The 22,081-nt window shown below is 53.8% G+C and overlaps 1 protein-coding gene across 3 annotated transcripts; it reads left to right on the forward strand.

The window, feature by feature from the left end:
• The first annotated feature begins 78 nt into the window (after positions 1-78).
• Positions 79-20,603, forward strand: KLHL17 (kelch like family member 17). 3 transcript variants are annotated; one of them, XM_057432315.1, is made up of 12 exons: positions 79-288; positions 9,233-9,474; positions 10,119-10,240; positions 10,629-10,850; positions 11,787-11,903; positions 12,530-12,743; positions 12,825-12,969; positions 13,614-13,781; positions 14,151-14,239; positions 15,216-15,289; positions 16,294-16,475; positions 17,117-20,603. In XM_057432315.1, the coding sequence occupies exons 2-12, from the start codon at positions 9,264-9,266 to the stop codon at positions 17,343-17,345; spliced, it is 1,773 nt and encodes a 590-aa protein (XP_057288298.1). In that variant the 5' UTR covers positions 79-288; positions 9,233-9,263; the 3' UTR covers positions 17,346-20,603. The 3 variants fall into 3 exon arrangements, with proteins under 3 accessions (XP_057288298.1, XP_057288311.1, XP_057288304.1); XM_057432321.1 differs by lacking the exon at positions 79-288 and adding an exon at positions 3,065-3,234; XM_057432328.1 differs by lacking the exon at positions 10,629-10,850.
• Positions 20,604-22,081: the final 1,478 nt, after the last annotated feature.

A 22,081-nucleotide genomic window follows, 5' to 3' on the forward strand; every position in this document is an offset into this window, starting at 1 on the left:
CTTCGCACCCTAGCCACGCCCCCCATCGGGCTGTCCTAGCAGGGCCGGTGCTGCGGGACCCCCGCTTCTGCAGAGCCACGGGTTCGATTCCCCCCTGGTACCGCTCCGCGGCGGGGGTTATTCCGGGTGAAGGAGGAAGCCGCGGGGCCGCCTTGTCCCGAGGAGGAGCCGTGTTCCTGCCCGCCCCTTGTCTCCCCGCCCCGTCTCCCCGCCGCGGGGCCGGAGGTGCGGGAATAGCGGTGCCCCACAGCAGCATCCCGCGGGCCGGGCCGTCACCGAGCCGGAGCTGTGAGTATCACCGGGCATGGCGAGGGAGAGGAGGAGGAGGGAGCGGCAGAGCCGGACCCGGCGGGAGCACTGGGATCCGTGGGGATAGCGGGGGGCCGGCAGGAGAAGGAGGAGGATGTCCCCGAAGGAGGGATGCTCAGGGCGCAACTTTGCCTACCGGGTACCAGAGCAGCCACCGACGCTGTTTCCGAGCCGCTGCCGCTCTGTATCCCGGCATCAGTCCATGGCCAAGCCCGGCAGCGCATCTGTGCCAAGCGTGTTCTCCTTCCCTGTCCTCTGCCAAGTCGTGGAGCGATCCCTTCCGTATGGGAATAAGCCGCAGCGACACGCTGGGGCCCAGGGGAAAGCCGTTCTGGCCGGTGTGGCTTTGCCTGCGCTCCGTGGAAGCACACGGGGTGTTTGGTACCGCTGGCTGTGGAGGGATGAAGGGCAGAGGGAGAAACGTTGCCTCAGGTTATGTGGTAACCTGGGGGGACAAGCAGGAGGGAGGATATCTGGCCTCTGCAGTGACTTAAGGCAGGAAGCTCTCCTTGTGCTAGAGCATCCCTGTTCATGGAGGTGGTCCTGTGAGCAGGCAGCTGGTTGGGTTCTGCCTCCCTCTCCAAGGAATGAGGCTCTGGGACCTCAGCTTCCCCACAGGAAGGAAGGAACGCAATGGTCCCTGTGTGCCAGGACACAGCCACCGACCCATCAGGCTTCTGTGCCAAGCCAGGAAACTGCAGGAGCAGCAGCCTTGCTTTGATGGGCTCTCTGTAAAGGGAGCCCAATCCTCTTTGACTTCAAGGGCTGCTGTCCCATCAGTGCTGTCTTGGGGTGCTGGAGACCACCGAGAGGGAGGTTTGTTCTGGAGTGATTCAGCAGCATGTGGATATTCGGGTGCTTGTGCCCCCGACAGCAGTAGGCTGATACAGGTCACTTGTTGCCCCTAAGACAGGGCCACCTGAAATGAGCTTCAGAGGGCTCCTGCCCCTTTCCAGCATGGATGGGACATGAGGCACGTTTAAGGGTAGGAGGAGGGACAGGGCCTCAGCGACAGCTTTGGGATGTCTTTGTGCTAGTGTTTGGCACCAGGAGGTGATGGTTTCGTTTGCAGCTCAGTAATGCTTCAATGTAGTTTTGCAATGTACTACAATGCCTTTTGGTTGTGATCACTACAGCCAAGCAAACATCCGTGGAATCTCTCCCATCTGCATCCTGAGTTTCTCTCCTGACCCATGCACATCTGATAGAAATACTATTCAGTGTGGTAGTGAGTAAGATTCGTTGGGATTTTGGATGTCAAAATGAGTTTCCTTCCTGAGAACTGATTCATGAATCACAGCAAACAGCACCTAAATCAGAGCAGACCAGAAGCTGGCAGACGTAACAGTCACTTGTCTCTTGGCTTGGCAGTCCAGAATCCACATGGAATGGCTCCTTAGCACCTTGGGTAGCAAGGATGATCCCTAATGCTTTCTGTCAGCTGCATTTCAGGCTCAGCCGCTCAAAGAAGTCTCAGTGCTGGCTTCTGTATTGTCTCAGGTGCTGGAGCCTTGCCTCCAAACCCTTAGGCAAGCTGGATTTGGTGGGCTTGGTCCTCTTGAGGGTCTTCGTCCTTTCCACCTGGCCTGCTGGAGCTGGCTGCAAACCACATTGCCTTCTATAAGGGATGTGAGTCAGGATCAATGATTCAAGCTCCTTCAGTTGCAATTCCCAGTGTACCAGCAAACTTAAGGCCATTAATATCACATGCTCCTCATAGCTCAGTCTTCATGTATGTGCCCTATGCTGCTGCCTATGATGTGAGGGGATTCTCTGCTTACATGGTCTGGTGCTTACATGGTCTGGTACCTCCATGCTGCCAACCCATACCATGGCTGGGGCTGGCAGGAGGCTTTGTCTGTAAGTGATGTGGCCCATGAGGTCCCTGTGAAAGGGATGCAGGTGATGGCATCACCGGTGACCTGGTTTGGAGACTCAGTGCACCCCAGGGCAGCAGTGAAAGATTTGCTCACTGCAGCCAAAAGACCCAAGTGCCTTTTCCTTCTTTCCTAGTGTCCCGTCATGGACTCAGCTTCCCCTTTAGAAGCCAAGTCCTGAGTCTCCTCGCTCTCATCTGACGTCAGGGCGTTGCTGACTGGTAACAACCATTCTGAACTGGCCCATTGCCACCTACTGCCAGTGTCACCTTGCACAGCAGACAGGTAAAGGGCACGGTCCCTCTCTGAATAGCTGCTGGCCAAGGATGTTGCAGACAGGAACTCCTGGGCAAGAGTAGGAGCCAGGAATACTGAGATACTCTTCTATGGGCTGCCTCCAGTGACCTGAGTGCTCTCAGCTTGTCTGGTTACCTGTTTGAGTAAGGGGAGATGGGGACGGAGATGCCTGGAGGGGGGTCAGGGGTACCACAGTGATGGGTAGTGCAGCTGAAGCTGTTAACTATCACCCTGCTGCCTGGAGAGACTTGCATGATGCTTACATGTAGAGGTTTGGCAGTGCTTGTGCTATAAAATAGCACTGGATGCGACAGTAGCTCCTCCCCTGTGTCTGTGGGGGACACTGGGAAGGGGGAATTAGGACATGACCCACATTTCCTTGGCAAAGGGCTCCTTTCAGTTATATCTCGGTGTGCTTTGTGCTGGCCTGTGGGAGCTGCTGCCTAATCCCAGTGCTGCAGCACACTTCAAGGCATGGTTTCCATTCCTTGTTCCTCCCTAACCTGGGAATTAGGAGTCATAAATCTATTCGGGTCCTGACCCTTACAACCAATTACTTAGTGACCCAATTGTTAGCAGAGGTGCTTCTAAATTCCTCAAGCATCCCTGCCTGGAGCTGCTGCAATCCCCTGCCTGCGATGTATTGAAGGCAAAACCCTTTGAAGATGTCTGCAGGAAGAGCTGCAAAGTGTGCATGAGAGAGGGAGAAGATTGTGTACCCAGCAGGCTGGATACCCATTGTCTCTGCCAGGTATGAGAATATCCCAGGGCAGGCACTGATGCTCTGCCTTGTGCTCCCTCCTTTCCCATCTAAAGCCTTTCTGAGCCTGAGCTGGGGTGATGGAGAGCAACTTGGAGCTGAGTTCCCAAACACAGCTCCCTGGGAGTGATGGGGAGAGAGGTTTTAATTAGAACAGACCTCCAGCCTTGTGCATGCACCAGAACCCATTGATGACAACCCACTGAGCTGCTGAAAGCCTCTGATGAGGTCAATGTGCTCAATGCCCTTCTTGCCTGAAGCCAGCACTCTGTGCTGTGGAGCTGGCAAGTGTGTGCAGCTTTATCCTGTCCTCCCCACCCCCTTGCCGCGGCTCCACATCCTCTCTGGCAGCTTGTCACTTCTCTGCAGATGTCTAGACAGGAGGATTCAGTGCGTGTCAGTTATGCCTCATGCATTAAAAGAAGCCAACCCGAACCCAACCGAGCAGTCCTGCAGACTCAGCACTGCTGTGGTGCCCTCAGAGCCCATTCCATGGACAGCAGCAGTATGTGTTGCCCTCCCATCCGTAGCAGGGGGCTTGGGGAACAGAAAGCAGATGTGGTCAGGGCAGTGCTGGCAGCAGGAGGTGGTGCAGAGAAGTGTTTGGAGCTGAGATACGTGCTGCTAAAGTCTCCTTGCAGCTCATCCCGTTGCGTTCTTGCGCTCATGTGTTCCTCCGTGTCCATCAGGAGCTGGCACAAGGTGTCCGAGTCCTCAATCTGGCTGTCGGAAGCTGCCAGCTTCCCAGTTCTGCCACCTGACCAGGAATGACAGCTCCTCCTGCCACATTTCCATCACTGTTTGCTGTCCTGACCTCTACGTAGGTGCAGCTGTAAATCAGCCATCACAGGGGTGATGGCTGGACCTGCAGCTCAGAGCATCTGGTTCTCTTGCTGGTCCTGAGCTATTAGTTCCCTCTGCTTCCTCACAGTCATTGGCTCTTTTAGGCTGAGCACACAATTAACCTTCTATTAACAAGAACGTGAGCTGCTGGAATTCCCTGGATGCAGGGAAAGTGTTACAGGGCCTGAGAAGGAACTGAACCTAAAGTGTTATATTGAGGGGATAGTTTTCTGTCTGTATCAGTGATGCTAATGGGACATGTCCTGGTGGAGATAGCAGCCTTGATTTACTGCTTGCTTTGCATCTGAGCCCTGGGCCTGGATGATTTCCAGCCCTGTTTCATTCTTATTGTGGGAAAGGAGCAGAAAAGATAGGAATGAATGTATTTTGTAACAGGCAGTGCCAGCCCTTTGAAAGAAGCAAGAATTTGGGCTACCCAAGTTGAAGGTATAGGGGCAGGTAGTGTCTATGTGCTGTAGCCTCTGGAAACAGCCCTGGTGTCCTAGACATGCTTACTGCAAGAGGATTACTGATGCAAAAATACTGCCAGTCATCTGGCAGCTTAAAGCTGCTCTTTAGACATGGACAGGGCTCAACAAAAGGGGTGGCTCAGCTGAATTAACTCCATGAGGGAATAGAGGTGGGAATCTGCAGGCCTGCGTGTGCTCAGCTGCATCTCTGGATGCTGGGACTGTGTTAGTGCTCTTTACAGCAGCACAACAGCAGCTATTAGTGCCAGCTCAGCTGTTTGTGTCCCTTGACTGTTGCAGGGAGGAAAGAGCCTGCAGGAACACAGGAGAACATTCCCAGCCCTGCTCCCAGGAGGAAAGAAGCTGCTTGTGCTTCTTTCCCCCCCAGGCTGGTGCTGCCCTGAGCTTTAATGTGCATTTTGTATTGCATTCTTTGGGAGGATGCTGTACTACAGGAGGCTGTTTAGTGGCTTGTGACCCCTTTCAGAGGGGTTGAATACAGGAATTCTGATTTCTGTTGTAGGGGAGATGGAGATGCACTTGGAAGCAGTGGTTTCTGCCTGTGACTCCACTGTCAAGCTCCATTTTCCCCAAGGGTTCATGCTGTGCCTCTGGCCCAGGATGAGTTGTGCTGTGCTGTTGTGGAGCACAGCGCTTTGGCTTCACTGCTTAGAATGGAGCAGCCCCTTCCAGCCTAAGGACAGAGCCAGCGGTCTGCAGGGTTAAAAACAGGACTTGTGTTTGGAAGATGCACCCCAACACCAAGGAAGGAGGGAAATGACTCCCTGATAGGGAAACTGGCAATGTGATGCCACCTTACTGACCCAATCTGTGCTGCCTTCTGCTCTGTTAGTGCCATGACACTGGTGAGTGCCAGAGAGGACTTCATGGCTTATCCTGAAGGTCTAATAGCAGCACTTCCATGGGAGATGCAGTGCTGTGCACAAACCAGGGCTTTGCAGCTGAAAAGAGGTATTGGGATAGGGATAGGGCACACGTGGAAGTGATGGATTTAAGCATGATTTCATGTCAGGCCTTAGGGCACCTCATGCTTTAGGTGCCATGGGTTAGTGGTGGCGTTGGCAGTGCTGGAGAATGGTTGAACTCGATGATCTTGAAGGTCTTTTACAACCCAGCTGATTCCATGCTTTAGAGCAGAGGATATCACTTCTCCACAGCACAGACCTGTCCCTAACACCAGACCAGCTGCACAGGATGTGTCTTTGCGCTCTCTCCTGCCAGACACAAAACCTCCATGCAGGCTGTCAACAAAAAGCCATTCTCCAGGGCCTTCCTGGGGAAAGGGCAGGCTCAGCTTCTCCCTGGAGGATCCTCTGTTCCCTGTTTATGCTTCTCAGCTAAAGCTGGTGTTTTGTGCAACGAGAACAGAGCTCCCTTTGGGCAGGGATCGTTTGCATTCATTACCAGAGCTGTTATGCACGGCCACGCTCTGTCGCATCGCAGCCAAACAAACGCCTTCCTCTTGTTGTCATAACCTAAGAGTTATTACAAGTCAGGCCCCGCATCCTTTACAGCTGATGCTCAACACGTGCTGCCTGCTCCACAAAAGTGGGCTTGTATTGACTGCAGCTCTGGACACTGCTTCACTGTCTCTTGTGGTCCAGGCACTGTTCCCATGAATTGTGTCTTAGTGATGTTCATAGACCTTCACTTCCTGGGAATGAAGTTTTAGAAGGAAAGAAGGAATATTGAGTGCTGGCAGTGAGGGTGAGAGTTCAGGCTCAGGGAGCAGCACAAGCAGCAGTGGGGTGTCCCTTTTTTCCCCACTTATTATATTCTGATCCATTAAAGCCAAAGAGCTCTGGTGGGATTGCAGAGGAGAGGGAAGTAGGGTAAAGGGGCTGTACCCACTGCAAGCTCCATGCTAGCATTCCCTGTGCTTCAGGAGGGTGACATTTTCCCATCAGGAAGGGATGGCTGAGGCTGTTGTGTGGCTGTAGCAATAAACTGTCAAGCAGGGCTGGTTCAGGCTGCACGTGGGCCAGGTCGGGCTGTGCACTGTCCCCTGGTGCAGGGGTGCTCAAGAGCCCCATGGCATCTCCTTATGGCCTTGCTTGGTCACATCAAAGACCCAAGTGACACTGTTGTGGTGTAGCTCAGGGTGCTGCGCATCAATGTGGGTGATGGAGAGCTCTTCAGAGTGCTGTGAGGTGCACAGCAGTGGCTGTGGGTGGAAAGGGAGTGAGCAATAGCTGGTCCCCTACCTCGTGGCTGTGGGAATCATTGCAAGGGAAGATAATGTCACCCTTGTCACTCTGCATTTGTACTTGCCCAGAGTTGTGCAATGACTCAGTAGCAGGGCTGGGAAGAGAGCCCAGCATTCCCGACCCTCTTTGGAAATGAGTTTGATCACTGTGATGCCAATGCTTCAGCTGCAGCAACCTTCAGTCTGCTGTGCCCTCTGTGTGTCTCTGCTGACCGTGTGTCACCCCAGCCAGGCCAGGGCAGCAAACCCTTCCTCACAAGTCTCCAGGAGCACAAGGAGAAGTTGTCCTGTCTTTTCCCTGTTCTTCTACTGCATCCTGCATCCTGGTCCTCTTGCTGCTGTGGAGCCGAGAGCTCCTATCCCTCACTATCAGGAGGGGAGATGCAAGTGCTCAGTTAGGGCTGGGGCATGACTTACATAGGGATGGGGAGAAGCATCCTCAGCAGTGTATTTAAGAGATAAACCAGCTCAAGCAGATCAAGAAAACCCTCAGCTTGCAGCCAGGGAGGGGAATAGGGCAAGAAAGCACCATCTGCTCTCTGCCACTAACCCAGGTCTGAGAAAGGATTAGCTAGAGATGCTAACAGTGATAAACCACCTTCGTGTGGGTACCTCTCATCCAGCAGTGTGAATTAACACACTGAGGGTGTGCTACAGCTTTCTGAGGGGTGTAGGAGAAGACCACCTAACTCATGGGCTATTCTTCCCTATGACGGGCACACTGGCATCCCACTCATTACTGGAAAGCATCAACAGGCACTGCTTTTGTTGCGTGACCCTGAGTGTTCCCTGCTGCCAGGGGCATGAGGAATCACGCCGGATGATGCAGATAGCTGAGGGCATTGCAGGCTTCTCTCCTGCTCAGGAAAGATGTTTATTCATCTCCTTTCCTCCCCCAGCCTCTCGTACGTGACACGATCGCTATTCAGACCCGAGCAGGAGGCTGCACAGCGTGGTGGGGCTCTATTTTTAGGCCCAGGATGGCTGGGGATGCGGAGGTGCTGTGAGGGATTCTCTCGCGGCAGGGATGCGCAGGCAGGCACCACGCAGCACGCGGCTCCTTGTTGTTCCTCCCTCCCCCTTCTTCCTCCTGCTGCTCCGTCATCCCCTTTCGCTCTCCCACCTTTCCTTCAGTGCTGACACAGCCAAACGCCTCTCGGAACAGCACAGACGGTGTGGAAAGAGAAAACGTGCCTTTTTTGGGCAGGTTTTGTTCTATATGAGCTGATGGAGTTTATGTTCCCACTCCCTGTCCCAGGCTGAGCAGGACTGTCCCACTCTGTGCTCAGAGGTGTGTGTGATAGCTCTGCATTGGGTCCCATCAGCATCTCTGGTCTTTGCTGCCTGCCCCAAACCAAAACTACTCCAAGTTCCAAGTTACCTCTTGAATGACAGCCAAGGATGCTTCCAGGGAGATGTAGGATGCTTTGCCCGGAGTGCAGACCAGGAACAGGACTGTTTGGTGCAGCCTTGAGGCTGGGGCTGGGCATGGCTGGGTAGAGGACAATGGAAATAAGTGGGGATGAAGATCTTAAAGTGTGTGTTTGCTGGTCCCTAACCGGCCACCTGGGAATACCCAGCAAGAGATGTTTGCTGGGCTGTATCGATCACAACCAAAAGGCATTGTAGCACATTGTAAAAGTACATTGAAGCGTTAGTGAGCTGCAAACCAAACCACCACCTCCTGGTGCCAAACCCTAGCACACAGACATCCCAAACCTATTGTGGAGGCCCCATCCCTCCTCCTATCCTTAAATGTGGCTCATGGCCTCAGACCATCCATGCTGGGAAGGGGCAGTGGTTTCCTGGGGCTCATTTCAGTTATCTTAGGGGCAGCAAGTGACCTGCATCAGCCTAGTGCACCTGAAGAGTCAGTTGGAAGTTGGAAGGGGACAGGTACCACTTAGACCTGTGGTCCATAACATCCCTCTTGCCTTTTAGGTTATGGGATTCCCTTTTGTTCAGGCTAAGGAGGGTTGTCATGTTTGCTGTCTCTAGCGGTCTGATTAAGCTGTGTTTGATCAATGTAGGATTGGCATGCCTTGGTGAGACTTCTAAGATCAATGCTTCTGCTGCTGTTGCATGGAAGTGCACCTTGATAGGGAGACATGGAGCTGGTGCAACTTCAAGGCAAAGCAGTGTGAGTGTACCTGCTGTAGAGCAGTGCCCTTCTGAAGGCAGGTAAGGAGGATGGCAATCCAAAGATGGACAGGCACACCTGGGAAGCAATGAACAGAGGAGTCTCAGCATCACTTTGTGTCACTTGTGTTCCTCCAGGCACTGTCTCCTCCACATCCCTGGTTCATGAGCAGGGTGATGTCTGGCAGGGATTAGATAGGAGCTGTTCCTGTGCAAAGCCTTTGAGCAGTGATGACCATACTTTGGGACAACGGGAATTGCGTGGCGCTGTTCCTGCCTGGGTAATGCTTTGGTTTCCCCCCCTTGTCAGTGCTGGAGAGAAGGGAAAGCCACCCTCAGCCATGGAAGGGGGTGTGCAGCTCCTCAACCGCGATGGGCACAGCATCTCCCACAACTCCAAGCGGCACTACCACGACGCCTTCGTGTGCATGAACCGCATGCGGCAGCGCGGGCTGCTCTGCGACATCGTGCTCCACGTGGGCACCAAGGAGATCAAGGCCCACAAGGTGGTGCTGGCGTCGTGCAGCCCCTACTTCCACGCCATGTTCACAAGCAAGTAGTGTCCTCCTCTTCTCTTCCCCATGGCCAGGGCCTCCCTGCTCTTCCAACCCTCTCTGAAAACCACTTCCCCTATCTGACCTGCTCCCTATTCTCACTGCTTTACCTGATGGAAATATGGTGCCTCTACATCATCCCTGTGAGAAGTGCAGTAATGTTCTGGTTGGATATAAGGAAGAAGTTATTCACTGTAAGCGTGGTGAGACACTGGAACAGGCTGCCTGAAGGAGTGGTAAATGCTCCATCCCTAGCAGTGTTCAAGGCCAGGCTGGACAGAGCCTTGGGTGATGTGGTCTAGGGTGAGGCATGTCTGCCTGTGGCAGAGGGTTGGAACTGGATGATCTTAAGGTCTTTCCCAACCCAAACCATCCTATGATTCTATGAATATCCCTTATTTGACTCCCTTCCATGAAGCCTTTCACCCATAACACCCTGCATGGGCATCTTGATGCCCATCATTCAGACGTGGACCCAATTCCCTAGAGTATACTGCTAAGAGGTGGGCAGGAGACCTTCTAGAGCTGTGACGCTGGGTTGTAGAGGTGGATATGACTTGTTCCACATGTGGTCAAGCCTCCCTCTGTGGAAACAACCCTGCTGTGGGCCTTTGTTCATGCCCAGTGTCTGTGTTGCCCCAGATGAGATGAGCGAGAGCCGCCAGACGCATGTGACGCTGCACGACATTGACCCGCAGGCCCTGGAGCAGCTGGTGCAATACGCTTACACAGCTGAGATTGTGGTGGGCGAGGGGAACGTGCAGGTAGGAGCTTCCCCACACACCTCCCTCTTCCACAGAGCTGTGCTGTACAACACTTACCCCTTGGGGATGCACAACTCGTTCTGCGATGGTACCCACATTAGCAGTGGTCAGGGTGTTCATCCGCTTCCCTTGCCCACAGATGTGGCTCCTCAAAGCACTGTGCAACGGGCAGATCTGAGCATCTCCCATTCTCCTGGCCCTATGGGGTGTCCTCAGCTGCCTTTTTCTTAGTCCTGTTGGAAACAAAGAGTGCTTTGTTCTTACCGTGCTTGTGTGCCTGAAGGGGTTCAGTAAACCTGCTCTAACATTGCCTTGCACTGAGATGAGGGTGAGAATGGTTTCCTTGCTCTGGAACCTCTCTTTTCCCCCTATTCTTTCCCACTGCCAGACACTTCTTCCTGCTGCCAGCCTGCTTCAGCTCAATGGTGTGCGGGATGCTTGCTGCAAGTTCCTGCTCAGCCAGCTCGACCCATCCAACTGCCTGGGCATCCGGGGCTTTGCTGACACTCACTCCTGCAGCGACCTCCTCAAGTCTGCACACAAGTATGTCCTCCAGCACTTCGTGGAGGTGTCCAAGACAGAGGAGTTCATGTTGCTGCCTCTTAAACAGGTGAGGTCCTCATGGGAGTGTGAAGGTATAGGAATCCTGCTCTATTCACACAGTCCATGTGCCAAAAGCCAAAGGAACCCGCACTGGGGGGACAGGGTTTGGTAGGGAATGAACCCATGTTCTGTGCTTTGGTCCAATGGAGAGACAATAAACGGGAAGAGTGCTTAATGCCGTGTGAAATAGGGATGGGAGTGTAATTGCTGCCAGTGGTGCTTGCCACGTGAGCTCTGAGCACAGTGCCCTCCCTCAGAGGGCACAGTCCAAGGGATAAGTCCTTGCTGCCCTGCTCACATAGCTGTGATGTTTAATTCAGAGCTCAGCTAATGTTTCCTGCTGCTCTGCAAGTGGTGCCAGGACAGCTCCTGGCTCATCACTGGCTGCAGGGTGCTGTGCCTTGGCCAGGAGGCATTCTCACTCCTTGTTTTGCATCATCTGACCTCTGTGGTCCCTCAGCAGGATACAGACATTTCCCTTTGTTCTCAGGGCAGTGGGGTGCGTGGCAGCCAGGGGAGGGTCGTATCTTGCCCCAGCTTCATAGTCCTCGGCCGGTGAAGCGAGTGTGCTGGGAACAGCCAGGGCACCTGGCTCTATCCCATGGAATACTGAAGGGACACGTGCAAGCGGAGTCATCTGCCTGATCTCACTGATGCTGATTGGAAGTGTCAGGCACTGCAGCAGCTTCAGACACAGAAAGGGGGGGATGAGCCAAGGAGGATGATCCAGGGCAGAGCTGTCTCCACACCAGCGAGGAGAGGCACAGCTCCTGGTTTGGGGGACCTGGTTACTGTTTGAATCCTGTGAGGGAGAGTAGATGTGCCCCCTCAACCACCAGCATCTGCAGGAGGCAGGAGCTCTGCCTCTCCTTGCTCCCCGTGTGTGAATGGGTCCTTTCCTCCCAAATCACACCAGCTAACACTTGCCCTTTCCACCCTGCAGGTGCTGGACCTCATATCTAGTGACAGCCTCAATGTGCCATCGGAGGAGGAGGTGTACCGGGCTGTGCTCAGCTGGGTCAAACACGATGTGGACAGCAGAAGACAGCATGTCCCTAGGGTGAGTGTGCTAGGGAAGGTGGCCTGGTTCCATTGACCAGCTCTGAGTGCCTGGGCTGGGTGGATACATGGCTGGAAGAAGCTGTAGGGTGGACAGAGGGCAGGGATAACAGGTCCCTACTAAACCACTTCCAGTCCAGGTGATGCCGAGACAGTTCAGTCTCCCAGAGGGGATGCCCTGTGTGATCCCTGCCTTGCACACATGGAGCTGTGGGGAGCCCTGCCTGCAGCTTGTCCCCCCTGCTTTGCTGGTTGTGTGTGCTTAGACATCCTTCCTGAGGGCAATGCAGCAACATGGGGTATGTTGGGCAGTGGGGAGCAGTGTTTGGGCTCTGTTATTTGTAGCATGGATGCTAGAAGAGGATGTGGGTACTGTTAGAGGGGAGGGTTGGGATCTATTGGGGCTATCGGATGTGTCATGGCCAGGTTGAGGACTCCTGGCTTTGCAGAGTTGTTAAGACTGAATTGCTCCATGTGCTGTGGTGCCCTTCATCACAAGTGAGCAGGACAGCACCCCCAGGTCAGTCAGCCTTGCCAGGATCCCTGCGGTTTGTATGGAAGACACAGGAGCAGCACTGGAGGAACCCTTCCCACCTTGCCAACGGCGTGTGATTCCTCCCTTCCCAGCTTATGAAGTGCGTGCGGCTGCCCCTGCTGAGCCGGGACTTCCTCATGAGCAACGTGGACACGGAGCTGCTGGTGCGGCACCACTCGGAGTGCAAGGACCTGCTCATTGAAGCCCTCAAGTACCACCTCATGCCGGAGCAGAGAGGGGTCCTGAGCAACAGCAGGACGAGGCCGCGGCGCTGCGAGGGGGCCAGCACCGTGCTCTTTGCTGTGGGTAAGACCCTCTCATGTTCATGCAAGCCCCTTCCCGTGGTGTCTGCACTGCTGTTTGCTCTGTTCACCATCCCGTGTGCAGGTGGAGGGAGCCTGTTTGCCATCCATGGGGATTGTGAGGCTTATGACACGCGGACGGACCGGTGGCACATGGTGGCCTCCATGTCAACGCGCAGGGCCAGGGTTGGAGTTGCTGCCATTGGGAACAAGCTGTATGCTGTCGGCGGGTAAGGAGGGGCTGGGAGCAGGGCTGGCCTCTGGATAGAATCATAGAATCCCAGCATGGTTTGGGTTGAAGGGATCTTAAAGCTCATCCAGCTCCAACCCCTGCCACGGGCAGGGACCCCTTCCACTGGAGCAGCTTGCTCCAAGCCCCTGTGTCCAACCTGGCCTTGAACACTGCCAGGGATGGGGCAGCCACAGCTTCTCTGGGCACCCTGTGCCAGTGCCTCAGCACCCTCACAGTAAAGAGCTTCCTTATATCTAACCTGAACTTCCCCTGTTTAAGCTTAAACCCATCACCCCTTGTCCTATTGCTACAGTCCCTGATGAAGAGTCCCTGTCCAGCATCCTTGTAGCCCCCTTCAGACACTGGAAGCTGCTCTGAGGTCTCCACGCAGTTTCTCTTCTCCAGGCTGAACAGCATTCCCATATCTCTGGGTTATCCACTGCAGGAGCTTTGCGCTTTCAGCACATCCTTTGACGCGCTTTTCCTTAAGGAAGCTGGGGAAGGGGTAGAGAGCAGGACTAGTGATAAGGACTCACCAAGCAGTGCTGTCCAGGCTCTCAACTGGCTCTATAGCTGTAGGACCAGCCCACAGCTTCATCTGCTTCCCACTTCTTACATGTTCTCCTTATTTCCTCCCTGCAGCTACGATGGCACCTCTGATTTAGCCACAGTGGAGTCCTATGATCCCGTTACCAATTCCTGGCAACCCGAGGTGTCCATGGGCACAAGAAGGAGCTGCCTGGGTGTAGCAGCACTTCATGGGCTTCTCTATGCTGCTGGGGGGTACGATGGGGCCTCGTGTCTGAACAGGTAGGGGAGTGCCTTGCTGCAGGCTCCTCCGCTGCTCTTGCATGCACTGTCCTTGGCACTGGGTGCATGGGGAGCCCACAGGGTCAGCTCCTGAGAGATGGACTGGCCCCAAGAGTCGATGTCTTGTAACCCAGCTGTGTGTTTCAGTGTCTTTGGCCCAGGCAAAGCTTCTTCAGGGGGGGAAACCCCACCTTGTAGCCCTCTGCCACAACAGAATACAGCCTTTGTCAGTTCTTCCCTTCATTTCCCCCCTCTATTCCCAAGCTTTCCTTCGGGAGCTGCCCCTGAGGGCTTGTGTCAAAGAGCTTTGAGCTCTTTGGGCTTTGCCAGTGTCCCACCTTTGTGTTCCTGTGTCCCTGCCTGCTGCAGCGCAGAGCGGTACGACCCTCTGACAGGCACCTGGACATCCATCGCTGCCATGAGCACCAGGAGACGCTACGTCCGGGTGGCAACGCTAGGTGGGTGATGGCATTCCAGCTTCCGGGCATGCTGTCTCTGGGGGTTCCCTTCCATGTTCTTCTGTTCTAGTTCCTGCCCCTTCTTCCTAGCTTGTGAATCCAGTGTCCAGCCATTCCTCTGCCATATCCCCAGTCCTCAGTGTCCCTAGTAACTGGGTTTCATCACATCCTGGAGGCAACTCCTGAAGGGACCCACAACTTGTTCCTCAGCTCCTTTGTGCCCCTTCTACTTTGGAGCAAGAGGGCTGGCTGTGGATGGTCACCCATCCATAGGAAGGAAGAGAAACCCTTACTACCACTCCATTATGAAAGCAGAATTGTCCTTTTACTGATGATCCAAACACTACCAGGGGTGTCACAACATGAGGTGCAATGCTGTGATGTCTTCAGACTCCACTGAATGAGTTCTGCCCTTAAGGAGGATGCAGTGTGAGAACTGGCCACCTCATTGTCTAATACAGCTATGGGGTTAATGCAAGTACCACATTCCATCCTAGCAGGACTGCACCTCCCTGGGGATGCCAGGGTACCACGCTGCTCCCCACCACCCCAACAACTCCTCTGTGGTGTCCCAGTGTCCCTGTGGTGCTTCTCCTCTGCCCTGTTCTCTGATTTCAGCTGTCATTGCTGACTCAGAGGTTCCCTCCCCTCCATCACCCACTCATGCTCTCTGCCTGCCACAGCCATTAGTCCTGATCCCCTGCTCCAGCTAAAAATAGCCCATTGCTCCCTTAGGGAGCACTTGCAGCTCCCATATTGAGGAAGGTCAGTAAGCAGCATGTGAGGCAAGCTTTGGGAAGCTTGTGGTGTGGCAGAGGAATTGCCTGATGGGTATTTCACAGTGCTTCAAGCTGCAAGGGGATGGGGAGCTCTGCTGACAGGAGCTTGGTATGGTGGCTTAGCTGGTACCTACATGGGTACCATGGGCAAGGGTTGTGGGAGGCTGACTCCTGTGCATGTGTGACTCTTCTTGCAGAAGGCAACCTCTATGCTGTTGGGGGATATGACAGCTCATCCCACTTAGCCACAGTAGAAAAGTACGAGCCCCAGGTAAGTACAAGAGGGAATATGCCTGATAACCCTTCATCTTCTCCCCTCTTTAAGTGCCTGAAAGGGCCCTACAGAAAGCTGAGGGCTACACAAGTTGCTAAAGAACTTAGCAGCCTTTGAGGGATCAGGTATGTGTGGTCTCTAAGATGTAGTTTAAGATGTTGGACTTGATCTTAAAGGTCTTTTCCAACCTAGCTGATTGTCTGATTCTATGTGACCACTTCCTAGCACAGTATTGCAGCTGCAGTGAAGCAGAAGGTGTGCCCACATGAGCCTGTGCAGTGCAGACCTGCCACCATCTATGACTATGAATTAGAGTGGGTATCACATCCCTTCCCAGCTCTTCTGCCTGGGCAGAGTATCCAGGGTGCAAGCCAGAGCTCATCCATCTGAGCTCTGAGATTCCCAAGTTTCCAACCACCAGAACACTCTCTATCCCCATTACCTGTAGGCCGGCTCTTGCAGAACAGTTCTTGGACATGCCCTGAGTTGTTTCCAGCTTCCAGCTGAGGTCCTTGCACATCCACAGTGGGATTGTGGCAGACTGGGAACATGTGTTGGTCCTGGGGTCTCCCAGCTGTGTTAGAGCAGGCTGGATCACTGCAGAAAGATCAGAGAGAGGTGTTTTGTGAGCTGTAAAGCCACAGTGGTGACTTATGCACATTTGAGATGGATACAGCTCAGCCTTGGGCTGGGTTCAGCTGCGACCTGAACAGGGTGCTATGATTCTATGACCTGCCTGGTGGCCCAGCAAGCAGATGTCTGTGCTCATGCCCCTGGGACGGCAGGACTCCTGCCTGCCCTGCTGTGCCTTCCCAAAGCCAGTCAGCAGAGGTCTCTCCTGGGACAGCTCTTTATGGGAGAGCTGGAAGTAAGTGGGGATCCCCCTAGAAGTCTTTCAGGGGAGCACCGTTATGTCAGGAGTGTGTGGTTGGAGCAGGACTGATACCATAGGGATACATGGAAAACGACTTGTCCATCTCGCAAACCTCCCCTCTTCCCAGATCAACACTTGGACACCCATTGCCAACATGCTGAGCCGCCGGAGCAGCGCCGGGGTGGCCGTGCTGGAGGGGATGCTCTATGTGGCTGGTGGCAACGATGGGACCAGCTGCCTTAACTCTGTGGAGCGCTACAACCCCAAAACCAACACGTGGGAGAGCGTGGCACCCATGAACATCCGCAGGTAAGGAGCCTGGCTTGGCACTTCAAACCATGAAGCGCAGGTGATGCCCAAGGCTTGGTTAGTGCTGCCATTGGCTCTATGCTGCACAAGGGCAGCCCGCAGTCCCTGCTGCACTGTGAAAGACCAAGGTTTATGTTCCAGGAGGGCAGAGCAGGGACATTCTGCAGAGGCCAGTCTGGCCACAAAGAACCAGGTGGTATATAGCTGGGCAATGCCATGTAGGAGGTGTTGCTGGGCTGCAGGAGGGTTTAAGGCTTGGAAGGCCAAGGATTTTAGGCTCCTAAGGCTTGTTATTTATAGAAACACAGAATGGTTTTGGTTGGAAAGGACCTTAAGATCATCCACTTCCAACCCCCTGCTGTAGGCAAGGACACCTTCCACTAGAGCAGGTTGCTCCAAAGTGGCCCTGAAATTCAGAGGTGGCACTTCTCCAGTGGGAGTGAAGGGGAAGATCTGAGTCTCTATATTGTGCTTTGCTGCTGATGGCCCGTTTGAGCCCCAATAGTTCATTTTCACTGGGCATTTGAGGCTGTGCACTCGCCTTGTGGGGTTGCAGAGCTCTGACCATCCGAGGTGCTAATCTCCTCGACACCCCATATACATCACATTCAAGCCTGTTGGTCTCTGCATGGTCATTCCAGGAGCACCCATGACCTGGTGGCCATGGATGGGTGGCTGTACGCTGTAGGTGGCAACGATGGGAGCTCCAGCCTCAACTCCATTGAGAAGTACAACCCCCGTACCAACAAGTGGGTAGCAGCCTCATGCATGTTCACACGCCGGAGCAGCGTAGGGGTGGCTGTGCTGGAACTCCTCAACTTCCCACCCCCTTCCTCGCCCACCCTGTCGGTGTCTTCGACGAGCCTTTGACAAAGAATCAGGACCTACCTTACCTCAAGGGGACAGGGGTGCGTGGTGGAGCTCTAGGCTCACCCCACGGGGCAGCCGGTCGCTGTAAGGAGGAGAGCAAAGGGACCGGCCTCCAGCCCCAGCATTCCTTGAACCCTGGAGCCATCCCTGTTCTCAGTGCACACATCGGATCAGCACGACCACAGCAGTTAGAAATGTGCTTCCTGGACGAGCACCCTCCTTGTAGAGGGCAAGAAGAGAGGATGCTCTCTGCTCCGTTCAGACTCATCTCACCGCTCACCCAAAGGGGGTATATTTTCTTTGGGGAGGGGGAACTTAAAACCATTGCTGCTTCTTGGATTCCCTTGATCCAGCCGGTGCCACATGGATGAGCACAGCCAGCCTTGGAGGCTTCCAGGAGTCCTGTGGGGTGGCAGAGGTGGGCAGCACCCAAGGACACGGCTGAGTGTGCAACTGCTCCTCTGAATGTCACTGTAGCCTAACTCTTTAACCAAGCCTATCGTGCACTGTTAAAAGACTCTGAGGCCACTGTACGGTTCTCAATGGTGTCTAATTGATGCCTTAAAACACACAAAACAGAAGAAGCCCAGCTTAAGGGACAGAGCCTGGAGGAGGTGAGGTTTGGAGACAGGACTGGATGCAGCATCCTGAGCCTTCCAGTGTTGCCATGCTCAGCTGGTCCCACCTCATTCACCAAGATCCCAACTGACCATTGCTCCCCAGCCAGGTGGACGAGTTGAGGGAGCCTATTGCCATCCGTGCTGCTGCTGTCCCAGGTTCCAGTGACTGTGTGGCTGCCTGCTCTGTGCACATGGTCCTGGTTCAGCTTGGGAACGGGTCGGCCTGTTTGCTGTTCCCCTCTCTGCAAAGCAGGTGCTGGGTTTAGGGGAAGGTATCGGTTCTCTTCTAAATGAGGAGGATTTCCTGGCATTACTTTTTGGGGTGTTAATATTTTGCCTTTTTTATTATTTGAATTGCTAATATTTTAATTTTTAATGACTTCACATCCCTTTATTTTTGACACTCCTGCAATTCCCCATCCCATCTGCTTTTAGGGATGCAATTACTTTCCTCACTCGTGGAAGAGATGATGACTGTGTCCTGGAAGACGTTCTCTGTAGATGTATGGGTTTGTATGTGCATGTGTGAGATACTGTGACAACAGCATGAAAGGGACCATTTGCAATTAGCAACTCGCTGGCAATTAAGCAACCACTTTAATTAGCTAAAGGTTGAGCAAATCAGTTCTGTAAGTTAATAAGACCCACGCAGTAAGACCCACCTATGCCATGAAACCTCTTGGGTGGTGTTTTCAATGCGTATAACTCTAGGGTGTGTGTGTGAGCCTTGAGCTCAGATGTGTTATCAGGTGTCCTTCACGTTAGAGAGGAATGACTCAACCACTGGTACCTCAACAGTGTTCAAATGTAGCATTGGCAATACGGTCTAACTGTTCAGAACTAATTCCTTTACCCTTCTTGTATTCCCTGCTCCTTCTCATCTCTCACTTACAGTTTGTATTTCACTTGTGGTGGTGTTTGTTGGCCTGAACATTTAAGGGGCTTTTAAGAGATCTCTTTTCTTTGGGGTGAAAGGAGAGTTTGAGATGAGACAGGGACTCCCCGACTTCAGACCATGCTTATGGTGATCTGCTTTCTCCTTGGCCAGGCGCCTGCATGTTTTACAAGCCCACTTACAGTGCCTCACATTGGACCCCTGAAATTACCAGCAGCTTCTGGAAATCTGGGCTGCTTCTCCCCCAGCCTCTCCCCAAGGACACTGTAGTGCAGATGTCCAGGCTCTGCTCATGCAGGTTGTCCCTTGGTCAACGCGGTCACTTGAATCTGCTTTGTGGAAGTAATGGTGAAATGGGTGAAGTCTGCACTGCTGCCTGCATGAGGTCTGTTATAGAATCATAGAATGGTTTGGGTTGGAAAGGACCTGAAGATCATCCAGTTCCAGCCCCCTGCCGTGGGCAGGGACACCTCGCACTAAACCATGTCACCCAAGACTCCATCCAACCTGGCCTTGAACACCTTTCCATCCCACTCCTTAAGCAACATCAGGATTCTAGCCTTCTGCTGGACCAGCCCATGCAAGATGCACCTGGCTTAGGGTCCTGTTCGAACAGGATCACCCTAAAAGCCCCACGGCTGTGTCAGAAGTGAAGGATGCTGAGGTTCTGCTGAGACCTCTGTGTGACGAATGGTGGAAGGAGAGCAGAGCCCAAGCAGCCTGCTGAAGGGCTGATTTCAGCTAAGTTGTTCTAGTGATGGTTCACATCTGGCCAGCTGTGGCTGTTCACATGAATGGGGCCTGCTGCCTTAGGGGGGCAGCAGGCAGGCAAAACTGGAGGGGAAGTGAGCAATGGAGGAGGCTGAGGAGAAGTTCTGTGCCATGAGCCCTTGGCCTCAGTTGTAATCTTTAGCAATTTACACCACCACTGGTGTGCAATGCTGCCCTGCCTCGAGGATCAGGGAAACAGGCAGTGTGGCTCCTGTCGCCCCATCACTTGGGTCCTGAGCAATATCACCACTGAGCCTGTTCTGCAGGAACCTGGAGGGGAGGGAGCTTTTTGTGTCTGTGATGTTCTAACTATGCAGGTGCTCACTGCTTTCCTGTGAAAGAGAAAGAAGGAAGGAAAGGGCAAAAGAGTTCCCCAGCAGCTTGCGGGGGTCCGGAGCACCCTGACCCACACTGTGTGGACACGAGGTGTCAGCATCTACCCTGGGTGATCCCAGGGTGGACTTGCTTCTGGTGCTGCACATCCCTCGCTGAGGAGGAGGCCTCGGAGGGGATGTGTGTCTGTGTCTGTCTGTCTGTAACACCCTATCTGAGGGGAGGAGAACTGTCAACTGTGCGTGGCTTCTCTGCCAGTTTTAGTTAGTGATGTCTCACCCAACATGTTACTTGTGCAATTCCCTACGTGAGCTTTTCCCAGTGGAGGAGCATCCCCCAGTGGGTGGCTCCGGGGCTGTGTGTGTTGATGTGGTTCACCCAGGGACCCCGGTGTCAGTCTGCAAGGCCAGGCAGGAGCCCTTGCCCCAGTGTGCAGGGAGAGGGTTCCTTGGCTTTACCGATGGGCAGACCCGGTTTACTCCATGTCAATCCGTTGTCACTTTGATTTCTCTGTAAGTTATCTGACTTATTTATGTGGAACTCTGTTTCTCTGAAGTTTTTGCACTACATGGGGTCGGGGAGGGGATATAAGCAATAGAAGCCAACGTGTACAATAAAGATGTTTTCTTGAATACCGGATCCTGCCTCTTGCATCCTTCCTTTTCACTTCCCCGTGGGGCAGGGAGATGCTCTCTGTGTTGCCATGTGCAGAGGAGGGGAAGGAGCCCCAGGCAGAGGATGGACATGGCAGACTGCGAGCATCTGAGCAGCCACTGATGGGAGAGGTCTCATTTGCTTGGGTACAGCCACTCCAGGCTTCGAGGTCTGAAGAGCAGGGACAGGCACCCTTCTGCAGGCCAGGTTGGTCTGGCATTAGTAGAAGGAACTGCTGTGCTACAGGTGAGCAGCTCATAGCTCAAGTCCTGGTCCTGCACTCATCTGGAGGTCACTGTCCTGAGGACAAGGTGCTTTGTATTCCCAGCAAGGATGCTGTGCTGGGACAAAGATGCTTATGGTGTTAGAGACCACTGGGGAAAGCCCAGCCTAATGCATAGGGGCTTTAGGGGCACACTGATTTATACGCCCTAGGATTCCCACTCTCCAGTGCTGTTGACAGCTTTCCCCCACACTGGAACTGAAAACCAGAAGGAAAGCATCCTCCTTTACCTCCAGCTGCCAAATGTCTCTTGCCTGGGGGCCAGCATAGCTGGTTGGCCTGGTTCAGCAGCAGATCAGATCCGCCTTCCCTTGCTGCTGCCTGAGAAGGGGGGGAATACTACCCCCATTCACCGTGGAGGGAGTGCAGGGGGTGAAAAGAGCAATGAGAAGCTGCATGGCAACACCCCATGGGGCCCCAGAGGGAACTTTCCCACGCGTGTGTGCTGCACTCCCTGCAGTTAAGCCGCGATGCTGCACGGTCGGCACGCCAGGCTTGGCCATCGCCACCCGTGTCCTCTTTCTTGCTGCTCTCTAGGCTCTTGCTTCTGTTTCAGGCTGCTATAAATAACTATCCTGCTGTAAAAGTCTGTCTAAAGGCTGCAGCCACCCGGTTGAGGCCCTCCTGGAAGCAGAGCAATGAGGGGCTGGGAGAGCTGTTTACCAAGCACATGGAGAACAGGACTTGCCCTCAACCACTGGTCACATCGGTCCTACCAGCCATGGTCATGTCACCGGTGTCCCAGTGATAAAAGGAAGCATATTTGTAGGTATATTGCATATTTGCCTCTCTCCTACTGCAATAACAGCAGGAAAGAGGCAGTTACATCACTAGTTTGAGCTGTGAGGTTGTACGTAGGACAAACACGTTAGGAACAGCACATTTCTGGTCACAGTGCTGACCGTGTTAGCCATGGGTCTTAACGGGACTCATGTTTTTCCTGAAGCAAACACAGTTGTTGCTGTTCACGGCGAGGTTTGGGCTGCGCCAGGAGGTGCTGGGCTGTGGGTTTGCTGGTGGATTGGTGTCTCACAGCTGTGCAGGGAGGACAGAGCTTGCTGAAGCCCCCTGCCATCAAAATCATGGCGAGGGGCCCTCCAGAGGGGTGTCTGACTCTGGATTATGAAGGTTAATGGACTATGCAACAGAAAGGGAATGTTATGGCGTGTCCATTATCAGC

Source organism: Pezoporus wallicus, unplaced genomic scaffold (assembly GCF_028554395.1).
Source record: "Pezoporus wallicus isolate ANWC-B61680 ecotype Strahan unplaced genomic scaffold, APGP_CSIRO_Pwel_v1 contig_8006, whole genome shotgun sequence".
Classification (NCBI taxonomy): domain Eukaryota; kingdom Metazoa; phylum Chordata; class Aves; order Psittaciformes; family Psittacidae; genus Pezoporus; species Pezoporus wallicus.